This window comes from Solanum lycopersicum, chromosome 11, assembly GCF_036512215.1.
Source record: "Solanum lycopersicum chromosome 11, SLM_r2.1".
NCBI classification, from domain to species: Eukaryota; Viridiplantae; Streptophyta; class Magnoliopsida; order Solanales; family Solanaceae; genus Solanum; species Solanum lycopersicum.
The window spans coordinates 57,401,718-57,417,302 of record NC_090810.1 but is presented as its reverse complement, the minus strand read 5'-3'; the positions used below and the strand labels follow the sequence as shown (position 1 = coordinate 57,417,302).

Here is a 15,585-nt window from a genome sequence, read left to right as displayed (position 1 = left end):
TGGTATTGTAAGTTCCATTTGACTTCCAACTGAGTCATATAGTCGAGCAGCAGTGCAACTTCTAGTAGCTACCGAGCATAGAGTTAGCTTTTGGCTCTACGCTTTCACATCAACAACATACTAGAGAGGGTGGTATGTACGTAGACCTTACCCCCTAACTTGGGAGGTAGAGAGATTGATTCCGATAGCTCTTACATCAGCAACCTTAAATTAAGTAATTAATCATCTTGTTACTAAAGGTTACACATACAACTTTTATGAAGTTGAGAACAAAGACTAAAACCCATCTTTCTACTTTAATAGATTACTATAAGAGATAGTCCATTACAAAAAAAGCAGTTAATTAGAAAAGATCAAAACTTTTATAGTGAACTTCAGCCTCAGATAGTTGGTATTCTTCTTTAACATGGTTTGGGTACAAAGACCTTGAAATCCCAGCAGCAGAAACATCCAACATTATCACAGGAAAAATCTCCGTCGACTTGTATCCATCTCCGGCTGAAACAAAACAGGATGGATCAGAGAATTTATCACCAATGACAAACAAGTTCAGAATCCATTTAAAGTATGGAAAAGCATAAGCTCAGTTGAAAAGTATATACAAACGACATCTTTTTTTCACATGAATTACCTTGTGAACCCATTCATATTCCCCACCCTTAGTATCAAAAGTACCATGCTGGAGACTGATTAATTTGAGAGTAAATCGAGGCCCACACTCCTGTAAGTCGGAAAACACCAAAAAGTCAAGCTGGCATGCACAAAAAAACAACAGCTATGGGCACCATCGAAACTATTTTCATTCATCCAAAATGTAACTGATTGATTACTAGGGACAAATATAATGACAGCTCTCGTAGATAGGAAGGACAAAACGAAGACAAAATAAGAGATGAAATTAGTTCACACCCTCACCCCAAATGGAAAGAAAAAACATGAGATTTTGTCTTGGGATTCTACTGGTAGCTAATTGCAAAGCTGTTTCACGGATATTCAATTGTGGTTCCAAGTTAATTGTATCTGTTTCACTTCGATTCAGCAACTAGAAATCCTTCTTGTTGGATCAAAGCTTTAATAGGCTGTGTATAGGTCTTTAGCTGCACAAGCTATGAGTAGACATACTAATGCAAAAGGTGAACAATTTTGTGCCCATGCAAATTTCTTTGAGCTGTGTTGTTTTCCACTCCCATTAAGTTTTTTCATTTAGAGCTGAATTTTTCTCAGAGGTTCCAGATAGACAACTAGGCTTGTCTAACAACAGCAGAAATTCAGTATTACATGAAAATAGTTTTGTTCCTTCCTTTCCAATCCAACATCAAAGAGTTATCCTCCCTTAACTAGCAACAACCCCATAAGACGCAACCCGCTTCATTCAAGGGTTTGAAAAGACTCTTAAATATCTTGAAAATAACCCTGTATTCCTAAAATCAATGCAGTAGAATCAGAACCACAAACCTGCAGACGGGCAATTGTCCTTTCTTGTGGGTTCTTCTCATCCTTGCTTTTTTTACCTTTTGATTCTTTCTGTTTGCTCTCTTTGGTTTCAAAAATGTAGCTTCACAAAAGCGAACAAGTACATCAGCAGAACATGTTAGTAAGAGTCCTACTATTCAAATTTAGAAACAGAAGCGGAAAACACAAGGTTTAATGAGGGCATACCGATGATGGCGAAAAAATATGAAATCACGCTGGTTGTGGAAGGTCACAACTCGACGTCCACGAAATTCGGGATCTTGTGGAAAAAGTGACTGTATCATCCTGCATGAACAAAATCAGCAGACATTTATTATCTTAGATAATCACTTGTAACATAAGTTTCTCAAAGAGGAGCTATAAGTTAAAGATAGATTTTCATCTTATTTCTATCTCTCCATCAGTAAATGGTGTCAACTTTTATTAATGTATAAAATGTCTCAGATACTTGGTCGCTGGAAATAATTACAAGAATTACAGTAATCCAGCAAAATCATAGTGGCTCTACCTCCCAACTCGATGACCCAAACGTGTTGTGAAGTTGGTCAAAACCAGCTCAGGCTTGTGACTAGTTGGCTTTCCATGATTCTGCAAGCAAAAAAGGAGTCGTTACTTGAATATCTACTATTCATATTAACCTCATTGATTGATTGCTTTAACTTACAACATCTTATGCTGAGTTATACATAGATACACACAGCAGCATTAGCATTAGAACCATTATGAAAAAGGAATTTTCTGAATGGTGGTTAACTTGCAATAAATTAGGCTTCTCTCTCCAAGAAGAGAACGCACAGCTTTCACCTTCTCAAGTGGACTCCTTTTAAAAATAATCCCAGACAGACTTTTTCACTTTTGCTAAAATGAGCATGTCTAGTATCAAAAAAATAAAATGAGCATGTCCTAGTGATTCCGCTGACACTAAAGTATGTTTTTCCATCCTTCTCCACTTAAGTACCAGGCTTGGTTAGAATTGGCGTGCGACTTGAACTTCTGACCTAAGTCACAACTCACAAGTCACTCAACCTTCGTCACTTGAACCAAGTCATGAAAGCTATTAGTTGAGGTCATATTTTAGTCCATTATCCTCGAGGTTCAAAGGCTGCAGATGGTCCTAAGCGTTGGCCCCAAGGAAAGAATATATATTCTCAATTAATTTATATTCACCTATATAAATATTTCTCTACTGTTGTGTTATATCTTTCACAAATTCAGCATTCATTTCAAGATACCATAGGTCTTTGTAGACAACTTTCTTCCGTTTAAGTTTAGGTCCATCTCTTCTATTTTATCACCTTCACTTACTGTGGTGTATCTGGTGTCAACGCAGCACATGACCAAATCATCTCAAAACGATTTTCTTTCATCGTATCCTCAATGTGTGCTGTTTGCACTTTGTGGCGAATGTGATCATTTTTTATCTTATATAATCTCGTATGTCGGTACATCCATCTTAGCATTCACATCTCAATTTTAGCAGCCTAACCTTCACTCCCTTGTTGGAACACATCAACATTTCACTGATTTTCAATTAATTTGAAATGTAGGGAGTAGCACTTAATCTTGTCCTGCATAATACAACTTCTTGATACCTGATTGATTATCATAGTACAAAGACAGCATGACATACGTGCAAATCACTCACAAAAAATGTAGAGGAAAACCAAACTAATTGTTAATATGGCACGAGGCAATGCAATAGGATGAAATTTCCACAAAAAAGTCAGACACAACATCATCTATTTGAAAACATTAGTAATTTCTAAGAGAACCAAATAACTTCGACTGTTGATTTAATTCATACAACTCAGCTGACTTCAAGACAAGCTCATTCTCATTTGATTCTTTTTGCAGGAATTAATAAAACTGTAATGTTTAGTGTAAAATGCATCAACCAGAAGCAATTAGACAACAGCATAAGTTGTAAGTTCCCTTACTACGTTCCTTTTCTTTCCCTGCATTTTTTCAGTGAAGGTGGGGGAGAAAGATCTATTTAGAAGGAGAACTATCGAACCTTGATATCCTTCCGTAGCATGAGCTTTGAGAGCTTGAAATGAGCAGTAGGTCCATCAGGTAAACCAATGACAAGAAGAGCATCTAAAGAAAGAAAATGAAAAAAATGATCAAGCTGGCAATTCAGACCAACAAAGAAACTGGAAAGGTGAATGAATGCAAGAACACAATCCATAGCTATTTTTAGAGGAATCAAAAAAAGCTATGTGTTCAAGAATATGACCTGGCTCACGGCGATTGGTGTGGACTACAATAACAGAAGTAAATTCCTTCTCATTTGCATATTGGACGATCTGCAAAAGTTAGAAAAGCAATGAACATTTCGAACTAGTACAATGGAAAAACTCCTTGAATTTGAATAATATGAGGGCATTCATTCATATCACCAAGAAACATAAAAGGAATGAGAAAAGAGAAGGCAAGAAAGAACCTTTTTCAGGTCATATGTTCCTCGTTTATAGTAATGAGCATTAGGAATCACAGAAATAAGATCGGAAATAAATGCTGGTCCTCTCTGAAGAATGGAATAACGAAATTATTTGTGGAATTAAATTCAAAGTCAACAATAATCAAAGCAATAGGGAAGCACAAATTATACAAGCTTACTGTAGAGTTATAACGGGATGTTGTAATCAATATTTTTGGACTACGCTCGTTCTTCAGAACTGCACTAAACTCATCAACATCGTTGCCAGCAAATAGCTTCAAACACAAATCAGGAGGAACACCAGAATATTTAATGGCCAAACCTCCAGTGATAAAACTACATATATTTCACTATTAACTTGAAGAATCAAACAAGAATAATCGAAAACCTCTTCATCATCAGGTAAACAGACAGTCTCATCTGATTCCCTTGTATTCTCAATCGTACGGGGTACCATCTTCGCTGGAGGCTGTTCACAAAAAGAGCATCGACCCGTTAAGCAGTTTGGAAAAAGGAACTAAAATGCTCAATCAGACAATCAACAATCAAAAACCTTAAACCCTAAGAACTGGATATTGGAAATTTAGGCAGCCAGTTCACAAAAATATCATTCACCCATTAACTAAATACCCTTAACAAACAATCCCAAAATGTTCAACTGCATAATCAATAATCAAAACATTACACCCTAAGAACCAAATATTTTCAAATTTTAGACGTGACGGCAAAAAACAACATCCACCCATTAATTAATTCCCATGATAGTCTGGAACTGGGTTTGTACCATTCTCCATGGGATATGCATGAGCAATGTTATGGGGAGACTCTTTAGTATCATGAATACTTTATGGGCCAAATGACTGAGTTGCTTAACAGGTAAGATTTTTAACTTTTTGCTCTGCGGTTTGGTTTTTAATTGATAGGCAGTAAAGCATTTGTTTAGTTCCCGTTTGCATCAGTTATCGTGTTATTTGTTGTCGCTACTTGTTCTCTTCTTAATTGTTTTCAACATGGTTTCTTTGCTACTGTATTTGCTCCACATACTTAAACTTACGTTCTGAAGGTAAGATAGGAGTAGGGCTGCATCACCTTCCCAGACTCCATGGACTCCCCATAGTCAAGCGAGCTGGATGACCAGAAAGATTACGGGCGGACAAATATAGTTGATCAAATGCAACAAAGAGATAACAGGAAGGGGAGCTTGATCAGACAAAATATACTTATTTCTGTAGTGGACCAACCCAGAATAGGATGGAAATGCCTTGTGTTCAAAATGGAGCCAGACCTAAAGCGTGCTTTATTATGTGGCTCATGCTGCATAGGAAGTTGGCAACAACAGATAGACTAACTAAATGGGGTCTGGATGTACCTAAAATATGTGTATTTTGCCAGAGTAAGGAAGAATCTATTGAGCACTTATTTGTGCAACGCCCATTCTCCATATACCTGTGGAACAAATTGCTTATGTGGATCCAGCAGCACGCCTTTCCATTTTCAGATTGGGCCCATTCTCTACAAGGGAGTATTCAACATGGGAAAGGGAATTCGCAGCAAGCTCAAATCTTTAAAAAATATTTTGGCCAAATGTGTGTATGGGCTGTATATTAAAAGGAACAATAGAGTATTTGTGAATAAGAGTAGACATGTCGAAAGTATGGCCAAAGAGTTAGCCTACATAACTATTGTTAGATCCCAACCTAGCATTAGAAAAGTTTTACTTAGCTATAAGTACTGAGCAATAGAGACATGTTAGAGCTCTAGTACACTGTGTGATCCATCTAAGAACCAAGCATGCTGTGTTGGCAGCTTGAATTGCAATGATTTGCTACTGGTAATTAAATACAACCATATGTTGTTGTTATTTGTTAAACAATCCAAAACATCATCTAACCATTAATTAAGTAGCATTAAGAAACAATCCCACAATGCCCAACCTCACAATCAAGAATCAAAACACTACACCCTAAGAACCAGATATTTTTTAAATTTGAACAAAAAACACATCGACCCATCAATCAATTCCCACAAATAAACAACCCCATTATGTCAATTCACAAAATCAACCCTAAACCCCAAATCCGTAAAAATTGTAAATTTCAGTAGACGCTTTACCTCCTCCCCTAGCTCAAGTGCTTTTTTCTCAGCAGCTTCACGAGCTTTAACCTTCTTCCTCTTCTCAACCTTCTTCTGCTGCTTCAACTTAGCATGTACAGCTGCTCTTTTCTCCTTGTTCTTAATCATTGAAGGCCGCATACTTTCTCTTCCCTCCTGCTTCTCTTTCACCCTTCTCTCTTTCATCGGCCTCTCTTCTTCGTCTTCCCCGCCACCATCTTCGCTCAAGTTCCGTTTTCTCCCCATAGAAAGTGTAGTGCAGAGGATGTCGGCGGCGGAGCTAATGGAGAAGAGCAAAATGGAAGAAGGTTTTGTAGTGAAGCTAAACGGCGGCTTCTCTTGTTACTCTCTCTAATTAGCTTCGTTTTATGTTTAGTATAAGCACATATTAGCTTAATTAATGGGAAAATAATGTTTTTAAATAAAATTTAAAACTCTTGCAAATTTTCAATTGCAAAAGTTGAAAAAATGTAGCTATTAGTGATGGCTTTATAAATGAAAATTAACGTTGCATAAATTATTTTTTACAAAAAAAAAGATATTGCAAAAAAGGATTAGCTTTAAATCCGTCGTTTACTATTTTAAATTTGTGTGATTTATCACATATTTAAATTGTATAAGTAGTTACTTATGTTTGCATTAATTAATATAGTATGTTATTGTACTTGCCACTTGTTAGGGAGTGATTCGTCCCCAAATCTTACTTGACCGTGAAATTTTTTATTTACTGAGCTGTTATTTTAATAAGTAGGGGTTCGGTTTTGCGATATCATATGTGAGATAGAATTTGCGTTTGGACATGCAATTTTACGCTGATTCTATATCATGAGATGTGATTCCATTTTTTTTAATGACTATGATATATAAATTGCATTTCATGATTTGAGATATTTTTTTTGTACAAAAATTGACTCATAAGTTTATATTTTGTTAAAACAACCTCACAATCATATTTACGAACCATTTATATCATATGTAAATAAAATTTACAATCACAATATAATATCATAAATTTTTTAAATTTATTATTCTTATCGATATAAAATTTAATATTCTCACCAACATGTAGTCATTTAGCTCACACCAACCGATTGTTGAGTAATAAATTTGTTCTCTTCATTTACTCCAACACCTAATTTATTACTTCTACCTTTTGTGGTCAATACAACTCAAAGTAACAATGTTAGTTCATCTTCTCGGTCACATGATCGAGAAATACAAGTTCAACATAAGAAAATTGTTCGTACTATATGAGAGGATTATATATTTATATTAAAGACTAGTATACTACAGTTTATGTTCAATATTTTTTTATTGAATTAAAGTTCAATGAAATAGTTACTTAAGTAGAGGATAAATAGCTTGTACATAATAATTTATTATGCTATTTTATAAATTTTTGTTTATTTGGTATGATTGAAAAAACAACTGAGACTATTTTAATAATTTTATGATGAGATTCTTATGTTTATAAGAAAATATATAGCACAAAAATTTTATATCGCATATCCAAACAAGATATCAATTTCATCTCATAATTTCAAATTATGGTATCATGATACCATATCGCAGACGGTTCCTAAATTTACTTGATTAAAATAAGGATAAATTGTACATAATGTCAAACTAATAAATTAAATTAAATGCTATAACCACAGTATAATTTAATTGTATCATGTAACAAATTGTTTGCCAGTCGTCGGTCTCCCTTAAACTCTCACTCGCCGCTCTCTCTCACTTTTGTACAAACATCAGTGTGCATATATACATATATTTTCGTTCCTCTCTCTCCCCTCTCCCAGATCTCGCTCACCCCTCTCCCAGATCTCCCTCGCCACCCTTGCCTCTATCGCTAATACAAACAGAAACGAAATGTATAAATTCCGTTCCTGTTTGTATAAAGTGAGAGAAAATTTATGTACACTTGCAAATACATATATTTTCGTTCTATAAACTTAAAATTATACAATACAAATATTCCTTTACCCAATTTTCTTTTGTCTTTCTCTCTTTCTCGTTTTATGCATACACAAATTGTACAATTGATTTGTATACATTTGTTTTCTTTTGTATATGTATAGTGAATTATACAATTGATTTCTTTGTATGTGTATAGTGAATTATACATATTCATGTTTGCTATAGAGCGCAATTATACAAACTTTATTATAATGTAGAACTATAAATTTTATATTTGCTATTCGTGAAAGTTGCTCATAAAACAATCATCGCCCTCAAAGTAACAAAAATACTATATATGGTACACTTACACTAAGCATTATCATATGAAAGTGATGGGCTTTGTCAAGTCCATATATATATATATATATATTTGGCCCAAAACTTACCTTATTCATCAAAGCATACACTTTTAATTTGTGTGAATTAAAGTTTTAAAAAGTAGTCCTTTTCAAGAATGATGGTCTCTTCATATACCAACACTAGTAACAATATTATACTATTCACAATTTTTGGTTATGGATTTCATTTTCAAAATTGTCAATTCCACAATTTGTGTGGTTGCACCTTGCTCTATCATCTTTTATCACTAGCAAAAATACCCTAAATGCAACATCCCATCTCACCTAGCATAATTGTATGCATTATTCTAAAGTCGACTTTATATGGTTTGAAAAAATAAAGAGTAAGTTAACCTATGTTATTTATTAAGTTAGATATAAATATTGAGTACAAATAGATTTTATTGTTGAGTGATTAGGTGTTACAGTATCACATGATTAAACTATAAATATTGTTACTCTACTGAAACTTGGAAAGCTTTTCTTCTTTATAATTATGTGACAAAACTAGTTAATGATGGTATGAAATGTACGAAATTTCTTTAGTGTTAACTAGAAATTTTGAGTTTTATACTAATGAAAAAATTACAAGTAAAGAATACGTCCTATTTATAAATTTTACATAAATAATATTCGAGGAAGCCCTTCTTCATGCTCCGCACATATCAAATCAAATAATACGAGAAGGTGGACATCCAAAAAAGAAATTTACTAGTATTATATTTAATTTCCTTCTTCTTTTTTTTTTTGTCAAATAATTGATGGATTTTTGTTCTTTTCAATTAATATAATAATATATGATTGACAGTGGAAAGAAAAAATGAGGAAAAAAATACTAATGAAAAGATTGAATGTAATGGATAATTTTATAATTTATGCTTATTGTACTAATATTGGCATTTTGCAGTGTAATTTGAAAAGAACACATCTTTTCACTCTTTTAATTATGATCCACGTTTCATTTTTTAATTGGAAGTATTATTAATTATTATAAACCTATAAAAAATATTCGCAAAATATTACTTAATAATTTTATTGTGCTTCTAATTTTTAATAATTGTGTGAGAGAAGTATTGAAAACATATTTAAACTAGGTGTGAATTATTCGTTTTATTTTTAAATTATTGGTAGCCTTAAAAATATCAATTTATTTATCTAATTGAACTTAAATACAACTCCGATCTTGCAACATGAGTGAAATACACTCCTAAATTTTCAAGTTTAGGAGTGTTTTCAACACTTATCTCGATCTTTTATTGAAAGCTTATGCTCCTACAAGAGTTTGAAATTTCTTGAATGTCCTGTGGCAGATTGGGGTAATCGAGAGTGTATCTAAGTTTAGTTAGTCAAGTAAAAGAGTGTTCTTAAGGCTGTCAATAATTTAGTTATGAAAGTTGAAACTAATAAAACAAGTTCAGGAATATTTTCAATACCTCTCTCTAATTATTTTTATTTAATATGCGTGAATTAGCATAATATTTAGAATGTGCAAATTAGCTTCTATTTTATGTATAGTAGGAGCAAATTAGCTACATTTTTATGTTTAGTAGATGCTAATTAGCTTCATTTATGTTTAACTAGCACATATAAGCTTAATTAATAGGAAAATAACGTTAAATATTAGAAATTCTTAAATTATCTCTTCTCTCTCTCTCTTTTTTTTAAAAAGAAATATACCAACTTCTTTGCATGAAAAAATTGTAAAAATAACAATACATATTTTCTTATATATACAATAGTCATTGTAATGGAAGTTTTAAAGTCTATAGGTAAAATTTCACGGCATTCGTGAAGTTTCAGATGTGAAATTATAAGCTCTGCATTAATGACTAAGTTTCAATTGCAAAGGTTGAATAAGTAGCTATTTATGAATTTTATATCTTCAATATCATTAAGTAATGATTAACTTTAACTAAATCCATTCTTCACAATTTTAAATCTGTGTAATCAATAATTCACATATTTGACTTGCGTGAGCAATCACTTATGTTTGCATTAAAGTAGACTGTATATCTCGCAACGGCTACCCGTTAGGGTGCCACCCTTCTCCAAATCTTACGTAAACATATATTCTATACATCGAGATGTCTTTTTAATAAGTTTACATGATTAAAACAATCATGCCCTCAAAGTAACAAAAAGTACAAATATGGTACACTTACACACACTAAGCATAAGAAAATGATGGGCTTTGTCAAGTCCATATATATATATATTTGGGCCCAAAACATACCTTATTCATCAAAGTGTACACTTTTGATTTGTGTGAATAAAAGTTTTAAAAAATAGTCCTTTTCAAGAATGACGGTCTCTTCATATACCAACACTAGCAACAATAATATACTATCCACAATTTTTGGTTATGGATTTCATTTTCACAATTTGTGTGGTTACACGTTGCTAATATCATCTTTATCACTAGTAAACAACATATACTAAATGCAACATCCCATCCAATGTTTTAAAAAATGTTTTTCGAGCGAGCTCTAGGGCGAGTCTGAGGCGGGGCGTATCAGAATAGTTCTGGGATATAAATTAAAAACGTAGATTCATAAAGCATAAGTTCTAAAATTTGAAGTATAGTAAGCCCTAAACATAAAACGTAAGTTCTAAGCGTAAAAACGTATGTCCGGATCAAATTTCTTTAAATCATATTTTTATTATTGGTTTAATGATATTTCTCAAATAATAATTATAATACTTTTTTCTTTATTATTGATTGTTAATATTTATGTCAAATAAAAATCAAAAATCTACTTTTGTTTATTTTATTAGTAATAAAACTATAAATTTTAATATACATGAGACTACACTCCGTACAACCATGCGACTTACGCCCCATGTCTCGAGACTTACGTCTCGCCATACACTGTATAAAATGTCTCACCTCATGCCCCCGCCTTTTAAAACACTGATCCCATCTCACCTAGCATAATTGCATGCATTATTCTAAAGTCTACTTTAATTTGAACAGAAAAAAAGGCAAATTTAAAATGTAAAATTAGTCAAGACATTATCTTGGAATTTTAGAGTTTATGAGGATGGAATAAGTAAGACATCTCTCAAGACAAAATTTGCACAAAGTTTTCAGCTTTCACTTCTTATAATAAAGCTCATCTTCAGTTTCATTTTGATCGTTACTTTATAAATTTACGATTAAAGTTGATTATTTTCAAGTACATTTTTTGATATTAGAGAGATAGTTCTTATTAATATTGCTCAATTTTAAAAAAGTAACTAATGAATGGAAATAACTTTGTAACTACATTTTGTATTTTTTTTTAATAAACATGAAAAAAGCTAAAACGACAGTTAAAATAGGACGAACAAAATATATAGAAAAATGAAAAAGATGAACTCACTCAAGAGATTTTCTTTTGGCTAATATAATATATATATATTTTTTTCTTCAACAATCACAAATAAAGAAACAAATACACACTTTGATCAAATAAAAATTACAATTAAAAGCAATTCATGAGAAAATAGGGCAAGATATATCTTCTATAATTCTTCAATATTCTTGACTCTTTTTTTTCTCCCATGAAACTTAAATCAAACATTTTTAATACATTTATATAAATTTCAATCAAAAAAAAAAAGGAACACCTTGGACGCTTCAACAACTTTTTGCAACAATTAATGGCAAATGGGACCATCTCAAGGCTACTTTTTTTCCCCCTTATATTCAAACGATAAATTCGATACAATTTAATATTTTTTTTATTTTACGATCGTTCACACACTAACACTCAGGTGTGTGAGTATGGTCCCTCCTAGGATCCCTACAATAATCGTACACCTTATAGTTCCTATGCACCCACAACATAGCCTCTATCTGTTGTCGACTCAACCCTCCACCCCCCGAAGGAGAGCTAGAAGGCGCTCGACGACAAGAGGGACTCTCGTAGGCCGCGCAACCTTCAACCTTGAAATTATTACTATATTTTCCGATAAAAGGTTGGTATCGATAATCCGCTTTAATTCGTCCTTCCTCCGTTGCCCAAGATGATGCATCCCAAATTGAACCATAGACATACATAGGTCTTTGTGGAAATGTTGCATCATTTTTTTTAGGGTATCTTCTAATAGGGACATCATCGACAAAAAATCTACAAAGTCATATTCAAATAAATAAATAATAATAATAATAATAGCAAAGACACACAAGAGGAAAAAAAAAAACAAAAAACAAAAAGTAGTAGTAGAGTAGTTGTTATTGTTGTTTTTGGACATGGGGTCATATTGGTTACATTTATGAAAAATAATGCTTTTTGACAAAAATAGCATAATTATATCATGACCCCATGGTTGTGACATTTTTAAAATTTATATTTAGAATTAAATATACAAATTTTTACACCGTCAAAATCACTTATGAATTAATCACAAATTTCTATATTGGTATTAACATATAATATAAAAAAGTGAGTGATCTTCTGTAGAACTAAAATAGCTTTTACACTCATATTTTGGACATGTTATTTTCACATTTCTAATCGATCAATAAAAACAAATTCAATTAATTGTTAGAATTTAAAATCTAAAACATTGTTATGTAGTTTTTTTTTACAAATTTGAATTTCGTATAACGCTGTCATGAATTTCAATAATTATTAAAATATTTTAAATTGTTTTACTGCTTAAGTTTGAAATTCGTAACACTATCAACGTATCTGTACGTTAAAAAATTTCTACTTTTGAACATATTTTTTTAACACTAAACTATTTATGAAAAAGACTAAAAAAAATAGACCATAAGCAAAAAAAAAAAAGAAGTTTTTTTAAAAAATATACTAACATGATCTCATTGGGGTCCCAAAGGATTGCATAATTGTGATAATCTTTTGTTGGATCAAACCAAAGATGAAATTTCATTTCTCTTCCAATAATATTTCCATCTCCACTTCCTCTTATATACACATTTGTTTGTAAAGTATATGGCTTGTTTGGTGTTGTTCCAAGAAATTCAATATCAATTTCATCATGGTTCCCCGGATAATCTTGATTATTTGAAAGCTACAAAATAAATATTAATAATATATCAATAAAACTAAAAATGTTTTTTTTTGTAATAATAAATCAAATTAAATTAAATACTCACATAAAAAGAAGTAATAATTCCAGCAGTAAAACCAGGTTGTAGCTTAATACTACTCCCAAAATAACCGGAACGATAATTCTTTAGAGATTTAAAACCACTTCCTCCTGCATTCAAATACATAGAATAAATTAAAAAAGAAAAACAAATGTGTAATAAAGAAAAGTGAAAAAATGTAACCAATGTGATACGACTATGCAAATTGATACAAACATCACAATTACATAAATAAATAAAAAAGTATCTATAATAGCATTAATTGATAATAAAGACGGAGTAAGAGAGAAAGCTACAAATTTATATTTTAGAATAAAAATTCTCACTCCACCTTTAATTGATATCATAATTATATGTTATTATCACAACTGATAACAATATAACATCAATGTATACACATTAATTCCTTCGAGAATTCTAAGCAAGCAACTACATAGGGCTCGGGTTGATAGTAGCCATGATAGTAATGTCTTAGAGCATATCTATCGATTTTGAGGGACGTTAAACGTACTTCTAAAAAAATAAAAAAAGAAAGAGAAGAAGTGAGACCTGAATTTTTATCAAGCCATATAGTTAAGGTACTTTGGTCCAATGATTGATGTTGAGGACCCCAAAGGTTTCTAAAACCTTGGTTAAATCCTATAGATTGTGCCCTAGAACTAGGATAGTAGCCAGGTGAAGGGGGACCTTGAGAATTGATTAATCTTGAATTGAGTAAGAAAAATAAAAGTAAATAAAGAAGGAATTCCATAATAATTGTTTGGATATAAAATCCAAAAAGTTGTTTTAATGGTACTTTGGTGTTGAGTGAGTGTTAGTACACTTTGTTGTAGAATTGAAGGGAGATGAACATATAGAGAGGGGTATATAAGGAGATTATAAAAGGGTCCTACTACTAAAAGAAATTGAATTGATAAGAATGGTTGATGGGAGTTACACAAAATGACAAATATAAAAAAAAAGTTTTTTTTTTATGAATATAAATATAATATGTATTAAATCAAGACGCTAGAATAACAATATACTTAATGTAGCTTCAACAGATTAGTGTCTGAAGAGTATAAATCGTACACAAATCTTACTATTATTTTGAATTGAATAAAATCATATATATGTCAATAAAATACTAAAGCTTATAACATCTAGTAATTTAGTGAAGATTTAATTTCTTATGGAATAAGTGTGAGTTTAATTTTCACTATATATATATTTTTTTTGATTAGTAACTATTGTTTTTAACTTATAAGTGATTACTTATTCACGTTAGTGAAATCGATTACGAATTAATTGCGTCAAAACAAATGTTTATATTACATATTTTGAGATATCTATATAGTTTTTCTCCAAATTTTTAAAGTTTTATTTTTAATATTCCCTTGTAAAAACAAATTTAGTTGGTTGGGATTTCTACTAGTTATGGGAAGCTAACAAAACAAGAAGATGGAAGGAAAATGCCATAATGTGGCATTCTTATTTTTCCATTTCTTTTTTAATTTCTTCATTCCTTTTTACACGCTTATTGTTCGATACGATGAAAAATATTTTAAATTTATATATAACTATTTTGGAGTAATACATATTTGTTACAAATTGATACCTAATTCTTAGCTCGTAAAGATAGAGAGGTTATTTTCAAAAGACTTTTCTTCAAATGCAGCTAACCAAATTAATGAGAAAATCAGTATAAAACAATAAATTTAGAAAAAAAAATAATCGAAAAGAAAATACACGTAGAAGGTAAAATATTACGACATATATGGTGCCCCCAAGATTCTACCAAGCCCAAACTCGCTAAAAAATGAATCAAAGCACAATTACTTACTAACCTTTATCCTAATTTTCGACCTCCATATCTATCTAAGGTCATATCCTCGGTAAGTTAAAGTTGCATCAAGTCTTGTCTAATCTCTTTCTTTCCAATATTTTTTCGGTCTATCTCTACCTCTTCTGATCTACAAATCCAACCTCTCAAAACACCTTCTTACGGAAGTATTTTCGCATCTCTTCTTCATACCTCCAGACTGTCTTAACATTACTTTCTTTATCTTGTCCATCATAAAAATCACTCCCACTTTATACCGAACTTATCTTTTGTTTTTCTTCTGTTTTGTTTACTTAAACCGCCATTTCTTACTACTACAAACTTAAACATTAACTAAAAG

General features: G+C 31.6%; 2 protein-coding genes across 2 annotated transcripts; both read right to left on the bottom strand.

Annotated features, from left to right (window-relative positions):
- Positions 1-179: 179 nt before the first annotated feature.
- On the bottom strand, positions 180-6,487 carry LOC101259402 (uncharacterized). Its single transcript, XM_004250924.5, has 11 exons — positions 6,026-6,487; positions 4,302-4,382; positions 4,093-4,188; positions 3,917-4,000; positions 3,710-3,779; positions 3,488-3,570; positions 1,982-2,061; positions 1,660-1,758; positions 1,456-1,555; positions 632-721; positions 180-498 (listed from the first exon to the last, which is right to left on the bottom strand). Exons 1-11 carry the CDS (start codon positions 6,269-6,271, stop codon positions 460-462), a joined length of 1,068 nt encoding a protein of 355 aa, XP_004250972.1. The 5' UTR covers positions 6,272-6,487; the 3' UTR covers positions 180-459.
- Positions 6,488-12,053: 5,566 nt separating this feature from the next.
- Positions 12,054-14,241, bottom strand: XTH6 (xyloglucan endotransglucosylase-hydrolase XTH6). Its single transcript, NM_001246890.2, has 4 exons — positions 13,973-14,241; positions 13,430-13,533; positions 13,127-13,344; positions 12,054-12,437 (listed from the first exon to the last, which is right to left on the bottom strand). Exons 1-4 carry the CDS (start codon positions 14,172-14,174, stop codon positions 12,071-12,073), a joined length of 891 nt encoding a protein of 296 aa, NP_001233819.2. The 5' UTR covers positions 14,175-14,241; the 3' UTR covers positions 12,054-12,070.
- Positions 14,242-15,585: the final 1,344 nt, after the last annotated feature.